The sequence below is a fragment of the Lutra lutra genome, chromosome 16, assembly GCF_902655055.1.
Source record: "Lutra lutra chromosome 16, mLutLut1.2, whole genome shotgun sequence".
Lineage (NCBI taxonomy): Eukaryota > Metazoa > Chordata > Mammalia > Carnivora > Mustelidae > Lutra > Lutra lutra.
The window spans coordinates 51,562,459-51,586,086 of NC_062293.1; the positions used below are offsets into that span (position 1 = coordinate 51,562,459).

At 42.3% G+C, this 23,628-nt stretch overlaps 2 protein-coding genes across 20 annotated transcripts in view; one reads left to right on the plus strand and one right to left on the minus strand.

Annotated features, from left to right (window-relative positions):
• NCOR1 (nuclear receptor corepressor 1) overlaps nt 1-14,918 on the minus strand; it is a 154,367-nt gene extending 139,449 nt beyond the window's left edge. For 16 of the 18 annotated variants that reach the window (XM_047709198.1, XM_047709197.1, XM_047709200.1 and 13 more), the window contains exon 1: nt 14,151-14,301. The gene's annotated coding sequence lies outside the window, so the exon portion shown is untranslated. Of the gene's footprint in view, nt 1-14,150; nt 14,302-14,442; nt 14,535-14,786 lie in introns of those variants that run through there. The other 2 variants (XM_047709183.1, XM_047709184.1) reach the window with 2 other exon arrangements.
• A 28-nt stretch (nt 14,919-14,946) lies between these two features.
• PIGL (phosphatidylinositol glycan anchor biosynthesis class L) overlaps nt 14,947-23,628 on the plus strand; it is a 65,377-nt gene continuing 56,695 nt past the window's right edge. The window contains exons 1-2 of one of the 2 annotated variants that reach the window (XM_047709202.1): nt 14,947-15,691; nt 21,186-21,285. In XM_047709202.1, the coding sequence (XP_047565158.1) occupies nt 15,457-15,691; nt 21,186-21,285 (335 nt within the window). In that variant the 5' untranslated portion in view covers nt 14,947-15,456. The remainder of the gene's footprint in view (nt 15,692-21,185; nt 21,286-23,628) is intronic. The other variant, XM_047709203.1, reaches the window with a different exon arrangement.

Consider the following 23,628-nt stretch of genomic DNA (forward strand, 5'->3'; position numbering starts at 1 on the left):
TCAAACTACACAACACTCCCCTCCTGTGCCCCTACATTGTGCTCCAGGGGGAGGGGAAGAGCCAACACATGAGGTTCTTGGTGGGGTTGGCATTTGTTTTGTTTTTGGAAATAGGTATTATTGTGTGTATGATTTTAGAGTTTGTAAAAGTACCCACAGAAGGCAAAAGGGAAAATCTTCTCACCCTGGTCCCCCAGCTCCGTTGTCCTTCCAGAAGGAAACCGCAGGTACTAGTTTCTAAAGTATCCTTTAGACATATCCTACACACACAAACACACACACACACACACACACACACACACACACACACTTCCCTCCCTACATAAATGGCAGCACGGTAGATACATACTGGTCTACAGCCTGCTTTAATCACTGAATGTATCTTTTTCAATATAGCAATCATTGTCATGAGGCTACAAAGAGCTTCTTCATTCTTTCTATAGCTATAGAGTATTTCACAATGTGAGTGTTCAGAAATATTTCATAAATGTTTTCCATGTAATTATGCTCTGCACCCCTAAGAAATGTCTCCATGATCTGGGGTGCCTGGCTGGCTCAGTCAGTGGAGCTTGTGAGCCATCTGATCTCAGGATTCTAAGTTTGAGCCCCACACTGGATGTGGAGATTACTTAAAAATAAAATCTTAAGGAAAAGAAAAAAAAGAAATGCTTACATGATCTATCTCTGAGCTCTCCTCCCAACACAGACATCTTAAGTAAATAAAGCTATAAATGGAATGGAGAGGCAAAGGAAAGATCTTAGCTCAAGGTCATCCAAATTTTTTTCCAATGGTGGTCTACATGATCACACACCCATGTCATACCGGCATTGTTTGTGTCTGTGTTCTTCTGGTTTTCAGCAACAATGAATCCTAAGTTCAACACCTGATTCAGTGTCATTCAAGTACAATTTGTCCATGTTTCCCTTTTGTCAGGAATCCTTCATGATATCCTAGTTTTGTGATGCGATTTTAGTGAAGTTTAACTTGACTTAGTCAAAAATAAAACAGAGTCAGGTACTATCAGCCCAACACAGCTGGCAAGAAAACATCAGCAAAATCAGAGATTAGCCCCTCTGGCACACATGGGTCAAAGCAGGCCCTAGTCCTGGCCACAAGAGGGGCAGCCTGGAGACCACTATGTCTTCCCTCCTCAAAACTTACCCATAAGACACAAAGCAATAGTTGAGAGCAACAGTTGTTTTGCGGTTTTGTTTTTTTTTTAAGATTTTATTTATTTGTCAGAGAGAGAGAGAGAAAGAGAGTGCACAAGCAGGCAGAGTGGCAGACAGAGGGACAGAGAGGCAGAGAGAGAAGCAGGCTCCCCGCTGAGCAAAGAGCCTGATGAGGGACTTGATCCCAGGACCCTGGGATCATGACCTGAGCCAAAGGCAGCCGCTTAACCGACTGAGCCATCCAGGCATCCCTTGTTTTTGTTTTTTAACCAGACTCTTTCCTTAAATATCTTACGCAGGAGCCAAATGTATAAAACCCACGGAGGAGAAATACTCCCATTCAATGAGAATGGGGACCTTCACAAGCTACCTCTTCGGTCCCCCCGAAACAAGTCCTGCCTTCTGCCCTCACTCCAGTCAGGGCTCACCAAGATACCTCTTTTACAAGAATTCAATTTAACATCAAGGCTGAAGGGAAAAAGGAGACCTTAAGTGGCAGTTTCAAATTTTAAGTTCAGTCCTTAGCACCAAAACTCATTACCTCGGGGTGAGTTACATTCCTCATTCATGAATGTTTACGAAACCTAGTCAAAGTTTTCTGCACAATCCCCTCATAACATTAACTATATAACAATATTATAGAATGAGAATATACTAAAACTAGATGCATTATAAGTGAGAAGAGCACATTCCATCAGAATTTTTTTAAAGGGGGGAGGGAAGGGGGACAGTGAATCTTAAACAGGCTCCATGTTCAGCTCAGGGTCTGACACAGGGGGGGCTCAATTCCACGACCCAGAGATCATGACCTGAGCCAAAATCAAGAGTCATATGCTTAACTGACTAAGCCACCCAGGCACCCCACATTTCATCTGAATTTTATGAATAAACCCCAAACTAGTCTTGTTTGTTTTGTAAACAGGCAATAAAACATAGTAAAATGAAACTGGTCTACTTAAATTCCTTTTTTAATCTTCCCCTATAAAAGTAAAAAAGACAGACATCAATTTACTCAACAGGAAACTTCTCTCGCATCAACAAAATTTCAAATATAATCCCTCCCCACCCCAAAAATAAAAGTCCAATTCCTTCTCACCAGGAACTCCTGGCTTTTGGCCTACAATCTTTGCATAACCAAAATGTACTTGGACAGGTTTTCAAGGTGGCCTAAGCTATCTTGGAAAAAATAGCTAAAAATATACTTCACTGTGGCGGGACTGCAAATGCCTCTCCAGATAAGCAAGAATGAATCCACCAAGGGTCACAACAGAGGAGAAGCCCATGTTTTACCAAAGCAAAAAAAAAGGACCCTACAAAATACACAATTCAATTTTCTTTTAAATGATCAAAGAATAAAACCTTTTGATACAAAAGTATGGGATAGGAGAATGGCTTCTGTGATACCGCAGGTGACAAAATATTAGTTATTAACCTGAGACAAATCAGGTCACACTAATTCTCATAAAGCAGCCCAGCTCTAGTCCAAACCCAAAAGTATTTTAAGCAAGGAGAGGCTAAGGGCCACCCCCTGGGATAGCCCAGCTACCTAAGGCTCTCCAGATTGGCCATGACTTAAAGAAAGTGGGCCTCCTGGGGGGCCTGGGTGGCTCTGTCAGTTAAACATCTGCCTTCAGCTCAGGTCATGATCCCGGGGTCCTGGGATGGAGCCCCATGTTGGGCTCCTGGCTCAATCGGGGAGCCTACTTCTCCCTCTCCCTTTGCCCCCCAACCTCCCCACACTCATTTCCTTTCTCTTCCGCTCTCTCTCTCTCAATTAAATAAAATCTTTTTGAAAAAGAAAGCAGACCTCCTGAGCCCATCTCAGAGGCCAGTCTTGAGCAGAAACCCTAGAAATCAAGCGGACTCTGTAATTTGTATGAGGTTGGAGAGGTGTTGAATTCACGACTAAAATTTCTCCTGTAAAATAAACTGAGGCATTCGTCCCTCAAACAAACAAACAAACAAAGGAGCTACTCTGCGGGAAGGCCATTAACAAAGTATTTATTTTACTTGTAGGCTCTTTTGAACACCTCACTTATAAGACAGATGAATGAGAGCTAAAGAAAAAAAGGCCCTTCGGGTTCAACTATCTGACCCCAATCAAGTATGATATTAAAAGAAACATTAGTAAGGGCATAATTATTTGATTACTCTAATACAGGCATTCAACAAATAACTCCTGAACTTGCGGAGGGAGGGGGGGGATGCTGCTCTCACCCTACATAAAGTGAGAAAAGAAAAATTTCCCAAGACAGCAGTAGTAGACCACAACGCAACTGAGAACTGTGTGGTACAGCTGCACTGTACTGAACCGATTCTCTGAGCAACATTCATTCCAGCAACTATACGAAATGAATATACTGGGGCGCCTGCGTGGCTCAGGTCATGATTCCAGGATCCTGGGATCAAGCCCCACATTGGGCTCCCTGCTCAACTGGAAGCCTGCTTCTCCCTCTCCCATTCCCCCTGCTTGTGTTCCCTCTCTCGCTGTGTCTCTGTCAAATAAATAAATAAAATCTTAAAAAAAAAAAAAAAGGAAAGAAATGAATATACTGCAGAATTAATAGACAGGATGATAACTACGAAGAATTTTTAAAGTTACCATTTACTGAGTCTTTGTTATGTACTAGGCAGTATATTAAGAGCTTGGCCTGCAAGGAGCTCACCTAAAACTAGTTCCATTATTATCCCTAATTACGGCTTTTGAGAGCCTGAGTAACTTCCCCAAGGTTGGTTGGTTGGTTTTTAACTCAGAAACAGATCTCTTAAAGATCCTATGGTGCTGTTTCCCCCTTGACCCACTAACAGAGACTGCTACAGGTTATGAAGCAAAATCAAACAAGGCTACTGAACAGACTATTTCTAAGGCATACACCACAATAAGGTAGAAAAAAAGCAACTGACTTGAAATTCTATACAAAAAACAAAGCCACCAGATGCATGTGAGGGCAGGGACCAACTCTGTTTTGCTCACATGGCCTCCCCAGCACCTAACAGCACTTAGCTCTCAGTAACACCCATTCCAATAGCAAGTCCTGTTCTTCCTTCCATAGACCCACCCCAAGCCCCCAACACTTCTCCATCACCACTACCCTCACCCTCACTACTTACTACAAAAAAAAAACCCTAACTGGACCTCCCACGTTAATACTTCTCTCCACTCAAAAAGCTGTATGATCGGGGACGCCTGGGTGGCTCAGTTGGTTGAGCAGCTGCCTTCGGCTCAGGTCATGATCCCAGCGTCCTGGGATCGAGTCCCACATCAGGCTCCTTGCTTGGCAGGGAGCCTGCTTCTCCCTCTGCCTCTGTCTGCCATTCTGTCTGCCTGTGCTTGCTCTCTCTCTCTCTCTCTGACAAATAAATAAAAATCTTTAAAAAAAAAAAAAAAAAGCTGTATGATCTCTTTAAAACATAAATCAGAACATGTCACTCTTCTGCTTAAGACTCTCCAGGGGGCCACCACACACTTTAAATAAAATCCCAACTTCTCACTCCGGCCCACAAGGCCCCACCTGATCTGGCCTGCTTCCTCTCCAGATTGCTCAGTAGGTCCCAGCAACATGAGCTTCCTTCCAGTCCCTTCATCCTGCGCCAAGACCTGACTTGCCTCAGGACTTTGTCCTTCTTTACTCTCTGCCTGGAATGCTCTTCCTGGCTCATTCAAGTGGCTGACTCCTTTTTTTTTTTTTTTATCAAACTTAGCGTTTCAGTTCCAATGTCATCTCCTCCGAAAGACCTTTCCCAACCACTTATAAAGTGAGTTCCATCAGTTATTCTCAACCACATAAGCCTTTTTTTTCTCCTTTATAAATTAATCTCAACCTGAAATGGATTTGTTTGTTTTATTTCATTATACTCTGTCCTTCCCCACTAGAATATAAACTGTTTGATTCCCTACCATATTTTTTGAACAAAAGAAGTAAGAGGGGCATGTGGGTGGCTCAGCTGGTTAAGCGTCTGCCTTCACCTCAGGTCATGATCCCAGGGTCCTGGGACTGACCCCACATCAGGCTCCCTGCTCAATGGAGGGCCTGTTTTTCCCTCTCCCTCTACTTATCCCCCTGTTTATGCGCGCTCTCTCTCTCTCTCTCTCTCTCTTAAATAAACAAAATCTTTAAAAAGAAGAAGAAATGGATAGAACTTATTTGAAAAGTTTGAAAACCTACTGAAGAACATTAAAAAGTCTATTTGAACAAAAGAAGAGGAAGTACATAAAGACAATCTTCCAAAATTAACCTATAAATTTTTGGTATTTCTAGTCAATATGCAGTATTCCCCATAAAAATCTCAGCAAGATGTCTTTTTGAGCGTCACAGAATAATTGGAAAGTTCATCTGGGAGAATACATGGACGAGAATTATCAAAGTTTAGGGGAAAAAAACAGAGTAATGAAGAGGGGACCTATCAGCTTTAAAATTATAAATCTGGGACACCTGGGTGGCGTAGTCAGTCAGTTAAGCAACCAACTCTTGGTTCCACCTCAGGTCATTGTGAGATAAAGCCCCAGGACAGGCTCCACGTTCAGCAGGAACTCAGCTTGAAGTTCTCTCTCCCTCTTCCTCTGCCCACTCCCCCACTTCCCAAATGCACCCTCCACACTTTTTTAAAAGTAAGTAAATAAATAATAAAATTATAAAACAGCAATTTAAAGGATATGAGATCAAGAACATAATAAATTAGAAACGGTTGCGAACATATTTAGTAAACGACGAAAGTTGCAAATCTAATCAGTACTAAAGGCTGACTAAACAGTGCTCACACAACTGGCTAACTATCTGGAGGAGAAAACATACACACATATATTCCCCAGATATCTCTACCTCTTTTCCTACCCTAGAAAGAAATTCCAAATGGATCAAAAAATAAGAAGTGAAAAAATAGGAAAGAAAAAAAAATGAAAGTTCAATTAAAATCTGGGGACTTCTTTGTCTAAAAAATACAAAAAGGCACATGGTCAAAAGTCTTCCTCTCAGTTACATGCTTCAGTCAACTCAGTTCTTACAACAACCAACATTACCAGTTTCTTGGGTTTCATTTCAGAAATATCCTATAACATACAAGTAAATATGTATACATTATTTTTCCTCTTTAAAACAATCAGTAGCACACTGTGCAATAATATTCCTCACGTTACTTTTTTAGTTTGATAGATGGGTGAATATTTTAAATTTTAGCGTAAGGATGTCTTTCTAAATAGAGCATGAAACCCAGAAGCCATATATGGACTACTAATGAAGACAGCTAACATTTATTATTTACTTACTGTGTGTCAGCCTCTGTGCTAAATGTTATCTTACACTATCTTCAATCTAAAAATAAACAAACTTGGAGCGCCTGGGTGGCTCAGTCAGTTAAGGGTCTGCCTTTTGCCCAGGTCATGATCCCAGGGTCCTGGGAATGAATTCCACATGGGGCTCTTTGCTCAGCAGGGAACCTGCTTCTCCTTCTGCCTGCCACTCCCCCTGTTTGTGCTCTGACACCCCCCCCCAAAAAAAATCTTTTAAAAATAATAATAATTTAAAAAACAAGGAAACTAAGGCTTAGAGAGGTTAGGTAATGTGCCCAAGGTCACACAGTCAGCACAGAGCAGGACTGGGTATATCAGACTACATAATGACACAAAAGGGAGGGGCACCTGGGTGGCTCAGTCTGTTGAGTGTTCTGACTTGATTTTGGCTCAGGCACGGAGCCTGCTTCAGAGTCTCTGTCCCTCTGCCCCTCCCCCTGCCTCTGTCTCTTTCCCTCTCTCTCAAAAACAAACACACAAAAGAATAGCTGGTGGGAGGGGAGACTGTGCACATGTCTGCAAAAAGTGAATGCCTTAATATATAAAGAGCTCTTCAAATCAATCTGAAAAGGACCAAACTCTCCATCAAAAAATAACCAAAAGCAGGCAATTTATAAAAGAAATACAACTCCCCTCATAAAAATAATTCCAACCTCAGTAGTAATTGATTAAAAAGTCAATTATATCATTCCTCCCCACACACTTTAAACTTTCAAAATGTTTTCATTTGTAACATCCACTACTGGCCAGGGTTTGGGGCACACTCATACACTTGTACCAGTATCTTTCCAAACCTATACTATGGAGGCAACAGCAACTCTACTTCCAGAATCTATCCTACAAAGTTGCTTGCACCAGTACACAAAATAAATACACACAAATAATTCACCTCAGCTTTGTTTTTCTGAAAAACAAAACAGAACAAAACAAAACAACACCAGTAGCCATAAATAGATTAAACAAATCATGGTATTTTCATAAACAATACCATGCAGCCATTAATGACAGAAATAGCTCTAAATATTCCAACACTTAACAGGAATACATGAAAGAACAATATATTATGATCCTGTAACACAGGAAATTACACACACCAAAAAAAAAAAAAAATCTGAAAGCATATGCAACACTTAAAAGATTATATCTAGGAAGTGGTACTTTCAACTTCTTTATATACTTCTGTATCATACTTCTGTAAAACAACATATTACTTATAATAGATGAAACACAAAGATTCTAAAATAACACAATCTCCTTCACTCATTAAAATGGCTCTATGTGAATATACAGCAACTTCTCCTTCCACCTTTCCCCTCCTGCTCTGTTTCGTTCCCTCTTCCCTCTCCCTCCCTCTTCCCCCAACACATACACACCCACACACACAGAGTTAATGGACTATATACTCCCTACATCTGGTATATTTACACTGTGTATATTTTAGGCTGTAACTCCTAGAAAGCACAAGTTTTGGTTTCATTCCAAATACATAAAAGTTATTGTAATTCAAAACTGAATTAAAAGGACCTAATCAAAAGTAATACAGTTCAAAGACATGATGGTTACAATTTAAAACAAATATTTCCAAGTTATACAAATCTGGCCACTGCCAAAAGAAATGAACTGCCTAAAACAAATACTCTGACTTTGAACGGTCCATGACAACAAAAATGTCAAGTAGAGTCTGTCAGTTAAATAGAAAGAGGCAAACTGTAACCAGAACAGTGACCCTCACAGCAAAACTAAGTGTCAAATTTTCCTAGAAAAATGTAACCTCAACTTATTCTGGTTTGATATCAGGTTATTTATGTATAACCAAACAAAAACAAAAAGCCCAGCCCAAATTATATTCCTCAAGTAGACGGTGGGGTGAGTCAAAATAACTTGGTCATCTTGACTTTTCCTCTGCTCTTGACTAGTCTACTTAAAGATTTAAATTTTTTTTAAGATTTTATTTATTTATTTGACAGACAGAGATCACAAGTAGGCAGAGAGGCAGACAGAGAGAGGAAGGGAAGCAGGCTCTCTGCTGAGCAGAGAGCCCAATGCGGGGCTCGATCCCAGGACCCTGGGACCATGACCGGAGCTGAAGACGGAGGCTTAACCCACTGAGCCACCCAGGTGGCCCTAAAGATTTAATTTTTGATATAAAACTAATCAGCACTATTCTTTCAAAGGGAACCCTTCAAAGGTATTCTTCAATAACGCTACTTCACTAATTCACAATTTTTTCCAACCACTGAAACTACTCCAAAATTCCCTGTGTATGTGTGTGCGTGTGTGTGTGTATATATACATATATATATATATTAACATATGCTTGTTCTAACATTATCTGCAAATACAGTCAGATGAACCAATCCCATCCTTTCTTTCTCCCCAAAATCCCAGTAAACTGACAAAAATATTTTTTAAATGATTTGATAATTCACAGATTATACTTTTTTTTTCTCTCGCTGATGCTGGTAAATTTCTATCTGTTTTTAAGTTTACATAAACTGGGAAGGCTGTGTGGCTCAGTTGGTTAAGTGGCTGCGTTGGGCTCAGGTCATGATTCCAGATCAAGTCTGGAATCAGGGAGCCTGCTTCTCCCTCTCACTCTGCCTGCTGTAAATTTTTTTAAAAACTTTAAATTTACATAAACTATTCACCAAGTTCCCACATGTGTATCAGTCAGCTTCTTCAACAATCTAGCACTTAGGTTTTTTATGCATTTAACAAATTTCTATTACACACTTCCTGGGTACAATGTTATTCTGGAAGCTGGGCTAGACATGAGATACAGACATGCCCACAATGGGCTTATGGTCTAGCAGGGACTAAATGGACATGTACCTAAATAACTACGATATTATAATAGAGGCATAAGTAAAGCACTAAGAACTTCCAAAACGAGAAATACACATCTTTGGAGAAGAGGGAGTAGGAGGGAGACTTCCTGGCTAAAGTAATATGTGATTAAACCCTCAAAAAATAGGCAGAATTTAAAAAAAAAAAAAAAAAAGGCAGAATTTAGATGTGGTAGATTTCAGAAGTAAAGCACATTAGGCTAAACAGGCATATTATCTAACAGCCCGAATGGAATATATATGACATGCTTCAGTACTCGTGTGAGGATATCAGTTGAAAAAGAACATATGCTTCTTTCTTTAAATTTTACAGCGTAAGTACCTATAGAAAACTAATACTACACGTGCTCTTTTCAACACAGCATTAAGAATACACTTCATGGGGCGCCTGGGTGGCTCAGTGGGTTAAGCCTCTGCCTTCGGCTCAGGTCATGATCTCAGGGTCCTGGGATCAAGCGCTGAATCAGGCTCTCTGCTCAGCAGGGAGCCTGCTTCCCCCTCTCTCTCTGCCTACTTGTGATCTCTGTCAAATAAATAAAAAATTAAAAAAAAAATACACTTCATATTCACGCTATTTACCAAAGCTTTTATTTAACAACTGAAGTCCCTCTTATAAAAAAAAAAAAAAAAATCCAGAAGTTTGAAAGTAAGTGAAGCAAGGGGGTGTCTAGGTGGCTCAACTGGTTAAGTGTCTACCTTCAGCTCAGGTCATGATCTCTGGGTTCTGGGTTCCAGCCCCTGCATCGGGCTCCCAGCTGGGTGGGGAGCCTGCTTCTCCTTCTCCCTCTGCCCCCCCCACCCCCGCCCTCCTGCTTGTGCTCTCTTCTCTCTATCCCAAATAAATAAATAAAATCTTAAAAAAAAAAAGTGAAGGAAGCAATAGCTAATTTATAAAGTAATTTTACCTGTTTGGGTCTCAGAAGTTCCTAACCATCGACCTAATACAATTTCTATTACTGTAAAACTTAAATTCCATAAAATATCACTAGGTCCAGATAACCTCAGACATTTTTGTTTAGGAAGATACTCATCATAGATTAAAAATTAAGCAAACCAAATAATTCCCTATAATCATATTACTGATGTAGATCAATACTAATTTTTTCAAACTATATTTTCATTGAGGAAATTTAAAGTTAAGATAAACTCAATACCTAAGCTGAGTAAGTTATCTCCCTTTCCCCATCCACTCCGATTTTTGTTCTAATTATCAATCATAACACTGAATCATCCTATGCATGAGATGGTGGAATGAATGAGTCCTACACTGGATGTCAAAAGACTGGATCCTACCACTGGCCAATTGCAACAATTTAGGCAAATCACCTCACTTCCGTGATCTTCAGTTTATCCACAAGTAAAATAAGACTAGATTATCTAGTCTATTATTTTCTAGTCTTACTATGTATTATTGTCATCTAAATCCTACAATTTCTGTAAATTATTAGCATTTAATTTTAACCAATGTAGGTGGGGTTTGGGGGGATGAGGTCTTGTGGGTTGGGGGGGGTCTGCAATCACTTTTAAGTAAAAGGAACAGCACACACAGTGAGGAGTCCAACTGAAGAACTCCACAAGAACATTAACATGGCTTTGTATGGTCTCACTCTCAAATGCAAAGAGAACAAACGAACGAAAACAGAAAAAAAGAAGTATTTTGGATCTGAAGACTATCCAACTAATATTTTGACCACACAAGCTTCTAGGGTAGAAAAAATGGTAGAAGAACAGTAAAAATGTTCAAGGGAAACCACCATCACAAGAATACCAAATAAAAAACAGATGCCCTACATACACTTATTGCTACATGACAAAAGCTTTTCATGGCTTTTCAATACTCCTAAGTCCCGACAGGAGAAAAAAAAAATGTTTTCTTAACCATCAATCTAAATGTACTTCTTGCATCCTCAAACCTGAAAAAGGCAAAATAACAGGCAATCCTGACTAACTTATTTGTGCACATAACTGATCTGCTCAACTTTATACCTTTACAGCATTTAGTAATGTACCCTGAACATAAAAGGCACGTCACACCAGTTGAACAAGTGAATGAGCTACATATGAATCTCTAATCCACAAATGCGTCCATAGAAAATAAATCTGGTCAAGCTTTACTACTTCTTTGGAAGGTATTCTAGTAAAATGCAACATCTGAAGAGAAGAAACAGAAGTAACTAAATACGCCAGACTTCCACAGTTCCCAGGCATCAGTAAGAATTTAAACTTGCAATTAAGACATCAGGAAATACAATTAAAACTGAGTAACAAAACACACTCAAAAAAATAAAAACAAAACCTGAGTAACAAATAGCCTGAAATTTACCTACATCAATGCCTGCCCTATTCAAAAGCCTTTGCTTCCTACTGCAGTAATGGCAAGAAAATCTCTCCACTTCCCAAATTAAAAAAAAAAAAAAAAAGCTTACAAAACTTGACTACATTTACCTAGCTTTGGAACCAACTTTTACTCAGTTAAATTCAAAGAAACATAAGTTATTTTCAAGCAATTTCTTAAAAAAAAAATTATGTGAACACACGGAATACTTAAGTTTTACTGTCTGATTAAATCCAACAAGAAATTCAGTTTAAAATAGATCTTCCACGGGGCGCCTGGGTGGCTCAGTGGGTTAAAAAGCCTCTGCCTTTGGCTCAGGTCATGATCCCAGGGTCCTGGGATCAAGCCCCGAATCAGGCTCTCTGCTCAGCGGGGAGCCTACTTCCTCCCCTCTCTGCCTGTCTCTCTGCCTACTTGTGATCTCAGTCAAATAAATAAATAAAATCTTTAAAAAATAAAAAATAAAATAAAACAGATCTTCCTAAGAGGCCATGGAGGGAATCACAGCTATACAGATATTTCATAATGGGTAACAGGCCTATTTAGGTTAAGGTGTAATGTGAACACATTTTTCTAATTAGAATACAATGTTTGTTTATTCATTCAACAAACATTTGCAGTGCCAATATCCTACAAAGAAAATAAAATCCTACATAGTGCCTCAAACAAAGATAAAATCAGAGAAGGGCCTATTCTGATCTCAAGAGGAGATAAAACTAGTTCGGAAATACCTAAATACAAGGTAGAAAGTGTGAACGCCATGGGAGATGTGCAGATAAGCATTTCAGAGGAGTGCAAAGGAAGTTGTTACTACCTCACAGAAACATAACCCTTTCTGTTTAAAGCAATTTCATAACTATTAACTCTCTTAAGATCATAGCAGCCAGCCCTAGGAGAGTGGATGCTTTCCTACTATCATAGACCAAGAAATGGAAGCAAAGAAAGGTTGATCATGTTCCAAAATGTCAAATAGTAAAAGGAAGAATCAGGACTCTTTGTATTGTATTTTCACTGGGGGAGTAGTTCAACATGGCAAGGCTTTTGCAAAAGGAAAGAGTATTTTGGTATTGCAAGTAATCCCATCCTTATGTATGTATGTAAGCATGTGCATATTATTTATATATACGGGTGTTAACCTTGATTTCCACTGACAGGTGTGCTTAAAGCAAGGCAGGGCCACTGTGTACTATAAATGTTAAAATAAATAAATAAGCTTCCACCGGATCTAACAGAATAAGCGAATACAAACACTGTTTCTTCCTCCAACAACTTGTGTTTATTTCTTCAGTAATTTTCACCCATTTCTAAATAAGACTATAAAATTGTTCTATCTGCTCCTGAGCCCAGGCCACTTGGTTCACCCAATAAGTGTCTTTATGAAAGGGTATGTTAAGACTTTTTTTTAAACTATTAAAAATTAAATAATGCCAAAGGACCTTCAGTTATGGAAAAGGGCAATCCCATGGGATCTACTGGCAGGAGCTATGGATCAAGACATGCTGAACGAAAGAGAATAAATGTTTGTAGTCATTTTTAAATCCCGGGCCTGTTGCTCTTGGCTCAGGGTTCCGCCTCTCTTCACTGCCTCACCAAAATGCACACAAGGAACGCAAATTTCAATGTTAATTAGGGCATGACCAGGGAAGCAAATCTGATACAGGTGAGTACACTAATCCCAAAGATTAGAACTACCTATATCACTGCTCTCCAAGGTTAACTCTGCTGAAGTGGCGCCATAGCATGCAACATCAGTAAAAGAAAACTGACACTTCCCGAGCAAACACTTTTCACAAACATCACTTATTCGCACGTCCACCTCTAATAACGACTACACCTAATCCAGTCCAATCGAAGAATTCAGTGCTCTCCCAGAAGACCGATTTCTCAATTACAGTTTCTCAAATCCCTCTTCCTCTATAAATGAGAATTCACCGACTTCACCCAGTAAAACACCAATAATAGAAGGCAGAGGGTTCCGATCTTTGCCATCTCCACTACTACCCACCCTTCGCCATTATACCCCGAAGGGGTTTGCTTAGAAGGTGAACTACTTTGCTCTCCACGCACTTGTCCATCGCTGTCACCCTCCCGAAGCCCTTCCACACTCCCGAGACGGCCACCAACTCCACCTCGGAGTGAGCCCAGGCCCGCCACCTGTGCCGGCCCCACCTGGGCTCCCCCGGCCCTCCCCGGCTCCCTCGGCCCGGCCCGCAGGACTCCGCACGCCCCCTCCCCACAGGACACCCGGCCGGCCGCAGCCCATTCTTCCTCCAAACTCCATAAGCCTCTTCGACTCGCCCAGCCCCAGCTCCCCGCCGCGCCCGACTCGCCCCGGGCAGCCGAGGGGAAGAGCCCGGGCGTCCGCGGCGGGACCCGACCTACCGGGCCCGCGACGCCCCTCGCTGGACGGAGAAGCCGCTTCCGCGGCCGGCATCCTAGGAGCCCTCGGAAGCCCCGGAGCGAGCTGGGGGCCCGGAGGCCGGGGCTGCGGGCGCCGGGGCCTACTCACCAGAAGCTGGCGGAGCGTGGTAGCCGGAGCGCCCCCGGGCCTGAGGAGCAGGACGCGGCCCCGGCGCGCGTCCCTACCCCGGGACCTCGCTCGGCGCGGCGAGCTGGGAGCTCACTCCAGCCGCCGCCGCCGCCGCCGCTGCTGCTTCGCCACCTTGGCCGCCATCTTGACTCAACCCCTCTCCCTCCCCCTGGCTCCGGCGGCCGCAGCTGAGGCGGCTCCGGCGCCGGCTCCTCCTCCTTCCGGAGGGCTGGGAGACCGACTCCCTCCGCTGGCCGAGCGCGGCTCCTACCTCGGCCGAGCTTCCTGGGCCTCCCCGCGCCTGGTCCTCTCGGCTCTGCCCTCGGCCTGGCGGCGGCGATCCCCTCGAGCGAACACGCGGCCAGGGCCGCGCCGTGCCTGGCCGGACCCAGCGCGCTGCCATCGCGCCCTCGGGCCGGGACGCTCGCCGCGAGCCGGCCGGCTGCCGCGCGCTCGGGGCCTTCCCCGGGCCGTGGGAAAAGAAAGGATCCGAGGCCCTGCCTCGGGCCCTGCGAGCCCTCCGCGGCGCGGCGGCCGCCGCCTCCTCGACTCGGACTGCGGGGAGGAAAGTCAGGTCCCCAGGGCTGAGAGCCGGAGGGCTGCACGGCGACCTACCCAAGGGTCTGCGGCTGTAATTCGCAGCGGGACTTCACAGCACGTCAGGCGATGCTGATTAGTCAGTGATGTCGTTCCTTAATCTAAAGTCACCCGTCGGAGGAGCCCGTGGCTCTCGGCGACCGCGAAGTGCGCTCTCTCGGTCTTACTCTTCTAGGGAAACCACTGGACGGTTCCTCGTCACCGCGTGCGTTTCCCTCCGAGGAGCCACCGCTCCCCATGCCAAAATGAAGAAGGAAAAACTAAGTCGGTTCATTCGGAGAAGGGGCCGACCAAATAATTAGGGGGAAGTCTAGGGTTTTAATAAATGAGTCACAAAAGTGTGAATTGAAGAGAGGAGGGAATTCAAGAGAGGGAGGGCGGGTGTTTTCAAACAATTCTTTTTAAACCCAGGGCACTGTAAGGACAGGGGCGGAAAGCTGGACGGCAAGGGCTCATCTCCGAAACCCAGAAGGCAAAAACGTCGTAGATGCTCCATAAAGTGGAGAGAACTAGATAAAGAACGGTTAGGAGGTGTCCTTGCAAAAGCCACAACAGGAGCCCAACGTTGAAAGCCGCTGGCCGGCCAGAGTTAAACTCGGAACGCAATTTCCGCGGGTGCAGTTTTCCCGCCGGAGGCTGGGTGTGCGGCAGCTTTCCTCCCGCGCAGGCGCAGTGCCGCCCAGAGAGGATGGAAGCCGTGGGTTTTCTGTGTTTGGCCGCTGCGGTCGTAGCGTGGGGCTTCCTCTGGGTTTGGGACTCCTGGGAAAGAGTGAAAAGTCAGGAACCGGCTGGCGTCCCGGGAGATGGAAGCAAGACCCTCCTGGTGATCGCGCACCCCGACGATGAAGCCATGTTCTTTGCTCCCACTTTGCTAGGCTTGGCCCGCCTGAGGCACCGGCTGTCTTTGCTCTGCTTCTCTGCAGGTAGGAGGCTGTAGGCGGGTCCCTGGGAGCGGGGGCTATGATGCGTATTCAGGTGCCAACCTATCTCAGTGGGCTTCTCCCCGAAGGGAAGCTAAGTTGGAGCTAAGTGAGGACAACGAAGGTCCCTTCTCTGGGCACTTCACGGAGGAGGGTGGCCCCAGCCTGTGGACTGCAGCAGCCAACGTCCCAGGTGGGTTGGGGGACGTCACCAGTTGAGGTACTTACCTGCCAGCAGGATTGAGGAGCACAAGACAACTGCTCACATCTCTTGCATCTAATACCTACGTTTCCGCTGGGAACTGCGACTCTCTACTCGTTATTCTGTGGAACTTCTTTATATGTTAAAGGACCAAGAATAATGATCTTCTGTGGGACACCCAACAATCTAGGCTGTAGCGTGCCTGCTCCACCCTTGCCATTTTACTCCGAAAGGTAGCACAGGACCTTCCTGCGGCTTTTAAAATCCACTTTGTGCTAGAGCGTTGCATATGTCAGATTGAAGGGAGAGATTCAGATCATTAGACTAGAAAATAATTTTATAGTAATTTTAGAGTTCATTTCCACCAACTTCGAGGGATGAGGCGTCTCCAAGAGTAAGTCCTGCTTTATCATACAGAAAAGATGGACTGAGAAAACAAAAACTGACCATGATACTGATGATATTTGCCCAACTGTATAAATGTCATTAAACTGTACATAGACAGTGGGTATGTAAAATTAAACCTCAATAAAGTTATTTTTAACAAATACCCATGACCTCTTTTCCCACTTAGTTGTGTGTCATTACAGTTCTGTTTCTACACTGTTTTTTTTACAGATACTCCATTTTATATTTTTCACTGAACATTAGTTTTCTCTTATTTACCAAATATTTATTTTTTACTGTTTTTTAAGAGATTTTATTTATTCGAGAGAGAGAGAGAGCACAGTGGGGACAAACAGAGGGCGAGAGAGAAGCAGACTCCCCACTGAGCAGAGAGCCCTACTGGGGGCTTGATCCTAGGACCCCAAGAGCATGACCCCAGCAGAAGGCAGCCTCTTACAAGATTGAGCCACCCAGGTGCCCCTACCAAATATTTATTAAAAATGTATGTGCATATGTTAATTAATTGGATTTAAATAAATAAAAAAGAAATTATAGGTTTAAAAGAGCCATTTTTAAAAGAAAAAAAAATCTGTGCACTGCACACTATTAGAAGGTCAAAGCCACAGCATTGACAACACCAAATGCATAGGATGTGAAGAAACAGGAACTCTTACTCGTTGGTAGTGGGAATGCAAAATGCTTCACCCATTTTTTTTAAGGTTTTATTTATTTGTCAGAGAGAGAGAAATCACAAGTAGGCCGAGAGGCAGGCAGAGGCAGAGGGAGAAGCAGGCTCCCTGCCGAGCACGAAGCCCGATATGGGACTCAATCCCAGGACGCCGGGATCATGACCCGAGCGGGAGGCAGCCGCTCAACCAACTGAGCCACCCAGGCGTCCCTGCTTCACCCACTTTGGGAGACTTAGTTTGGCAGTTTCTTATAAAAACTAAACATGCTCTTACCAAACCTTCCAGCAGTCACCCTCCCTGGTGTTTATCCAAAGGAGTTGAAAATATGTCCACTCAAAAACCTGCCCATAGATGTTTATCGCAACTTGACTCATAATTGCCAAAACTTGAGTGCAACCAAAACACCCTTCGGTTAGGAAATAAACAAGTAAGTTGGGACATCCAGGCAATAGAATATTATTCAATGCTAAAAAGAAATGAGCTATGAATCCCTGAAAAAACATGGAGGAACCTTAACGGCATATCACTAAGTGAAGGAAACCACTCTGAAAAGGCTACGTACTGTGTGATTCCAACCATATGACATTCTGGAGAAGGCAAAATGATAAAGACAGTAAAAAGATCAGTGGTTGCCCGGGGTTGGGGCGAAAGGAAGGTGAATTGAAGAAGCACAGAAGATTCTTCTTCGGCAGTGAAAATACTGTATGATATTATAGTAAGGGATGCATGTCTTTGTACATTTTTGTCCAAGCCCTCATCCTGTACACTACCAAGAGGGAACCCTAACGTAAACTATGGACTTTGGGTGATTATGATGTATCAGTGTAGGTTCACCCATTGTAACATATAGCACTCTCATGGGGGATGTTGATAATGAGAAAGGCTATGCATGTGTAGGGACGAGGGTTAAAGTGAAATCTCCATACCTTACCCTCAATTTTTCTGTGAACCTAGAACTGCTCTAAAAAGCAGAGTTTAATTTTAAAAAAAAGAAACAAAAAAACAACTTTGTACTTAAAAGAAATTATATACTGGTCCTTATTCTATACCCTAGGAATAAAACAGTGAAAAGCTAGATTAGGATCACATCCTTGTGAAACATAATATAAGCATTTACCCATGTTAATAAGAAATAGATAATAATAGCCTTTGTTTGTTTCAAGTTTTTATTTAGATTCTAGTTAATGAACATAGAGTGTAACATTGGTTTCAGGATAATAGCCTTTTAAATAGTTTCGTACAGATAAACCTTAATAGAGTCATCCCTTTATTATATGTATATTTAGAGGGATTTTTTTTCCAGTTTATCACTATTAACAGAAAACAGTGAACATCTTTATGTGTTTCTTATTATTTCATTAGGGCTGATTTCTAAATTTGGCTGTTTTTAAGGCTTTGCATGCAAATCAGATTCTCCAAAACATACCAATATATATCCTCACTGACAGGTAGTGAGAGTATCTGCCTAAATACAGCACCCTCTCTAGCACTGACTAGTATTTTTTTTTTTTAAAGATTTTTATTTATTTTTTTGACAGAGAGATCACAAGTAGGCAGAGAGGCAGGCAGAGAGAGAGGAGGAAGCAGGCTCCCTGCCGAGCAGAGAGCCCGATGCGGGGCTCGATCCCAGGACCCTGAGATCATGACCTGAGCCGAAGGCAACGGCTTAACCCGCTGAGCCACCCAGGCGCCCCGACTAGTATTTTTTTATATTACTTCTTGGCATAACACTTTTTCCCCTCAAATCTTTTGTTGCCAATGAGTTTAACCCATTTTTCATGTATTGAGAATATGGGTCTGAGCACTTTCCTACCCAGTTTGTGCTATTAAGGATATTAACTGTAAATAGATACAGGTAATGGCCTCATTGTTTGCTTTTTTTTTTTTTAAGATTTTATTTATTTATTTGAGAGAGACAGTGAGAGAGAGCATGAGCAAGGAGAAGGTCAGAGAGAGAAGCAGACTCCCCGTGGAGCTGGGAGCCCGATGCGGGACTCGATCCCGGGACTCCAGGATCATGACCTGAGCCAAAGGCAGTCGTCCAACCAACTGAGCCACCCAGGCATCCCTCATTGTTTGCTTTTAATGGTATTTGTGTTTTACATTACAGCTATGGGAGTCAAATTATAACATATTTGGTTTAAGATCTAGGAGAGAAACCTGGATATTGCTTACCAAGTATTATAGGTGCAGTGACTTCTTCAGTAAATTTCTCCTTGTTTTTCAGGAGGTTGAAACCAGAAATTAAAATTTTTTCAAATGAAAAAAATATATAGTATTCCCTTGGTACGTATTAAACACACAGTAGCTTTGTCTTGCAAGTGTTTCCTCTGACTTGAATTTGGCATTTAAATTGCTCTCTTTTGGGGCACCTGGGTGGCTCAGTCATTAAGCGTCTGACTTCAACTCGGGTCATGATCCCAGCTTCCTGGGATCAAGCCTGGAATTGGGCTCCCTGCTCAGTAGGAAGTCTGCTTCTCCCTCTCCACTCCCGCTTCTTGTATTCCCTCTCTTGATGTCTCTGTGTCTCTGTCAAATAAATAAAATCTTTAAAATAAATAAATAAATAAACAGTTCTCTCTTGTAATGTTTTTGAAAGATTAATTTATTTATAAGAGAGAGCATGGAGGTAGGGGGTACAGTGAGAGGAAGAGAGAGAATCTTAAGCAGGCACCACACCCAGCACAGAACCCATGGCTCCGGGCTCCTTCTCAAGAGCCTGAGATCCTGGCCTGAGCCAAAATCAAGGATTGGATGCTCAACCGATCAAGCCACCCAGGCACCCCTCTTAGAAATTTTTAATTACTTCTATTTTTTTAATTACTTTTAAAATCCCCAACTCACTCAAAAAGGTACAGATTAAACATTACCCACACTCCTAATTTATTAAAAAAAAAAAAAACTAAAATACAGTGATAAAGACAATACAAAACTAAGTTATCATCTGGAGTCTTAGGGTTAATCCCTGTGTTGGATACCGTGTAATGACTGTCTCCTTTCTGGGTGCAAACAGTTCACAAGTAGCACTAAAGTAACTCCGGCCAAATTCGAAAGGTCTGGAGGTGCTGTTTTCCTCTGGGTTATCTGGCTTGTAAAGGAAGCCCCTCTTGGTTCAGTGCTTCCTGAGTGCCTGAAGTGTTCTGGACACCAGGATGACACAAAGTTGAATGAGACTGTGACATTTAAGGTCAATGACATTTAGGAATTAATAATCTGATCATGGAGAAAAGTTCATATGTCTGAGCAGAATACTGGAAATGATTCCTTGCTGGGGAAAAATGGGAGACTTACCAGAGGGGATGTCATTTGCTCAGGACGATGAAAATGGATTGTCATTTAGGAAGAAATGAAACGGGGTGGGGGGGGTGGAGTGTAAAGCTAAAGAAGTTGAGGAAAGAGAAAACACTGCATACTGAACTTGGTGGCTATGTATTGTCTCATGGAATTCTCAGGACAGCCGTAGGAGATGGTCATCTCCACTTCACAGGTGGAAACCCTGTGGCTCAGGAAAGTTAAGTAACTAGCACACGGTACACATGCGATTATCTGCCGGAGAGTTGAATTAAGGGGTGCATTAGCTAGACAGTTGCTCGTAAGTCAGTTTAAGTGGTCCTAAACCTTCACTGTATATTATTGTAAGGATACGGAGAAGCCGTACTTAGCAGAACGATTCGTAGGAAACAGAATATATGTGTTGGGAAAAGAAAGGATATATAAGCTATTTGGGACACTGATGTGGTCAAGATCCCCCAGGGACACATTTTCCTGTAATACTCAGGAGTAAGAGCCTCTTCTTTAAATAAATGTTCAGCAGATATTTAAGGACTATCTATTTAAAGGTTCCCAAATTAATAGCATGCCCAGGTACCTGACTTACTCTGGGCAGTTTGGGAAGAGGAAGTTTTAAATCTGCTGAACTCCAAAGTCCATGGTCTTGGCGGGGTGCAGTACTGCCCGTAGCATGCAGCTGAAATGCAGGCAGACAGACAGAGGGACAGACAGGTAGATCCAGAGATGGGGAAGGATTAAAGGGTGATGATTCTAAAGACTGGGCTGCTGTCAGTCAGCTCACAGGAGTGAATAGTATTTCCTTCAGCTTTTTATCATAACCACAAATTTTTCAGGTGGCTTACATCCCCTAGGGAACAAGATAAGAATGAATAAACTGATAGATTTCCACTATCAAAGAAATCTGCCACTGTATATTTGTTATCTTCAGGAAATTACTACAATCAAGGGGAGATACGTAAGAAAGAACTTTTGCAGAGCTGTGATGTTTTGGGGATTCCACGTTCCAGTATAATGATTATTGACAACAGGTAATCTATCCTTCAAAAATGTAGAAATTCATTGGCCATAAATAGGCAGCAGTATGCTCAAAAGACATAAAAAAAACTAATGTGGGTGGGTAAGAACATCTTATTTGAGAAGTCCACTTAAAATAGTTTCACATTTGTTTTTAAATGACAGTGTAATGCAAATAAATGTTTTCAACTTCTGTTCAGATTCTGTCTCTAAAAATAGCTACTTCTCTTTTAATCTTGAAAAAATATTGTTACAAAAATTTCAAAAATACACAGAAGGATAAAGAACCATGTCATGAACCCCCGTATGCCTATTACTGAAGCCCAGTAATTATCAAGCCTTTTCTATACTTGCTTCATCTACCCCCATTTCACATCTGTTGTGTGTGCAAAGCCTTTCTAAAGAAAATCTCGCCATCAGGTTGTTTCACCTGTGCGTAGTTAAGTATACATCCCTTAAGAAGATAGAGAGATATACATTTTTAAGAAGATAGACATTCTTTCAATGCCATTACCATCACGTCCAACAAAGTTAATAATTAATAATTAATGTTGATGTCCTCCCAGCACCCAGTCCATACTGACATTTCTCCAAGTAGCTCAAAGTGTTTTCAGTTGGGTTTGTTCAAGTCAGGGCCTAAATGAGTCCACGCAGGATATAGTTGGTTGATACTCTGCCATTCATTGTCCTTTCCTCCCTCCCCCACCTTGTCTTTGTTGAAAAAACTTAGTTGTCCTATAGAATGTCATGCCTTCTGGACTTGTCTGCCTGTCTTCTCATGGTGTTAAGTTGTTCTTCTATCATTCATATTTCTTTTTTTTAATATTTTATTTATTTATTTGACAGAGATCACAAGTAGGCAGAGAGCAGGCAGAGAGAGAGGAGGAAGCAGGCTCCCTGCTGAGCAGAGAGCCCGATGCGGGGCTCGATCCCAGAACCCTGAGATCATGACACTAGCTGAAGGCAGAGGCTTAACCCACTGAGCCACCCAGGCGCCCCTATCATTCATATTTCTTGCAAACTAGAACTTAGCTATAACTTTCAGGAGCGAGAATACTGCTATAAACTACTGTGTACGTCACATTGAATCATTTCAGGAGACCACATGCTATCGATCGTCTCGCTTATAATGATTCTACCACTGATCAGTGAATTCACGTGGCAACGGCTGCTCCTTTCATTTCAAAGACCCACACCCACCTTTCATGTAATGCTTTCATGATTGCCTGAATCATTGGTTAACTAGAAATAGCCAAATGCTGAGTGTCTGAATGTCTCCTGCATTCTAAATGTATTAGCTGTAATTCTTCAGCAAAGCAAAACTTTATCAGCTGGGGCTATGTAGTTACCCTAGTATATAATTTGATCTGAAAAGACAGGGTAAAGCTTAATTCTTTTTCTTTTTAATTTTATTTATTTATTTGAGAGAGAGAGGGAGTGGGAGCAGGAGCAGGGAGAGTGGCAGAGGGAGAAGCAGACTCCCTGCTGCTGAGCAGGGAGCCCTACTGAGGGCTCCATCCCAGGTCCCAGGATCATTACCTGAGCCACAGATAGACGCTTAACCGACTGAGCCACCTTGGCGCCCCTAAATGCTTAATTCTTTAATTGCCATTTTCAGAATAAGTCGATGCCCTGTGTACCTCCAGTGATAACCCATTGTTTTGTGGCTTGGATGGGGAGGGCACTTTTTTATTCCATCGGGTACCTATGTGTTTTTATGTATTCAGGGTTTCTGTTTTGGTTGTGTTCTTTGTTTCTCCAATTGTCTCATCTTTGACTCTTGAGCCTCTTAATGTTAGCTCCTGGGTCCTTTGTCATGGTCTCTTTAGTTTTGTAGGATTTGCTTGCTGTCAGGGACGATGAGATTTCCCAGCACCTTCTTGTATGCATTCCTGCCCCAGTCCTGGTATCAGCCCTCCCTCCGAGGAGCTTTGGTTTCTCTTGGGAGGGTATGGTATTTAGAGACCATAACCAGAGTTACTAGGAGTGTTTACTGCTACAGTGTTACGGTGGACAGAGCTGGTTAATATATATTTTTTTAAGGAAAAAGAAATCAGGAATACTAATGCTTACAATGTAGAGTTAATATTTCAGGGGTTTTGTTTAATACCTTTGATTTTTACATCAAATCTCTTTTCTCTCACACTGTAAGTCTTGCTTTCTAACAACATGAACATAATTATTCTCTTTTTAAATCTTTAAGGATTTTATAAAACATGAATAAAAAAATACTTGAAAAGCAGATATTAAAAACCAAGGCTAAATATAATATAACTGACCATAATGTCTGCAATATACTTCAGAATGATTCAGAAAAAAAAAAAAATGCATACCTATATAGATTAAGCCAAAATAGT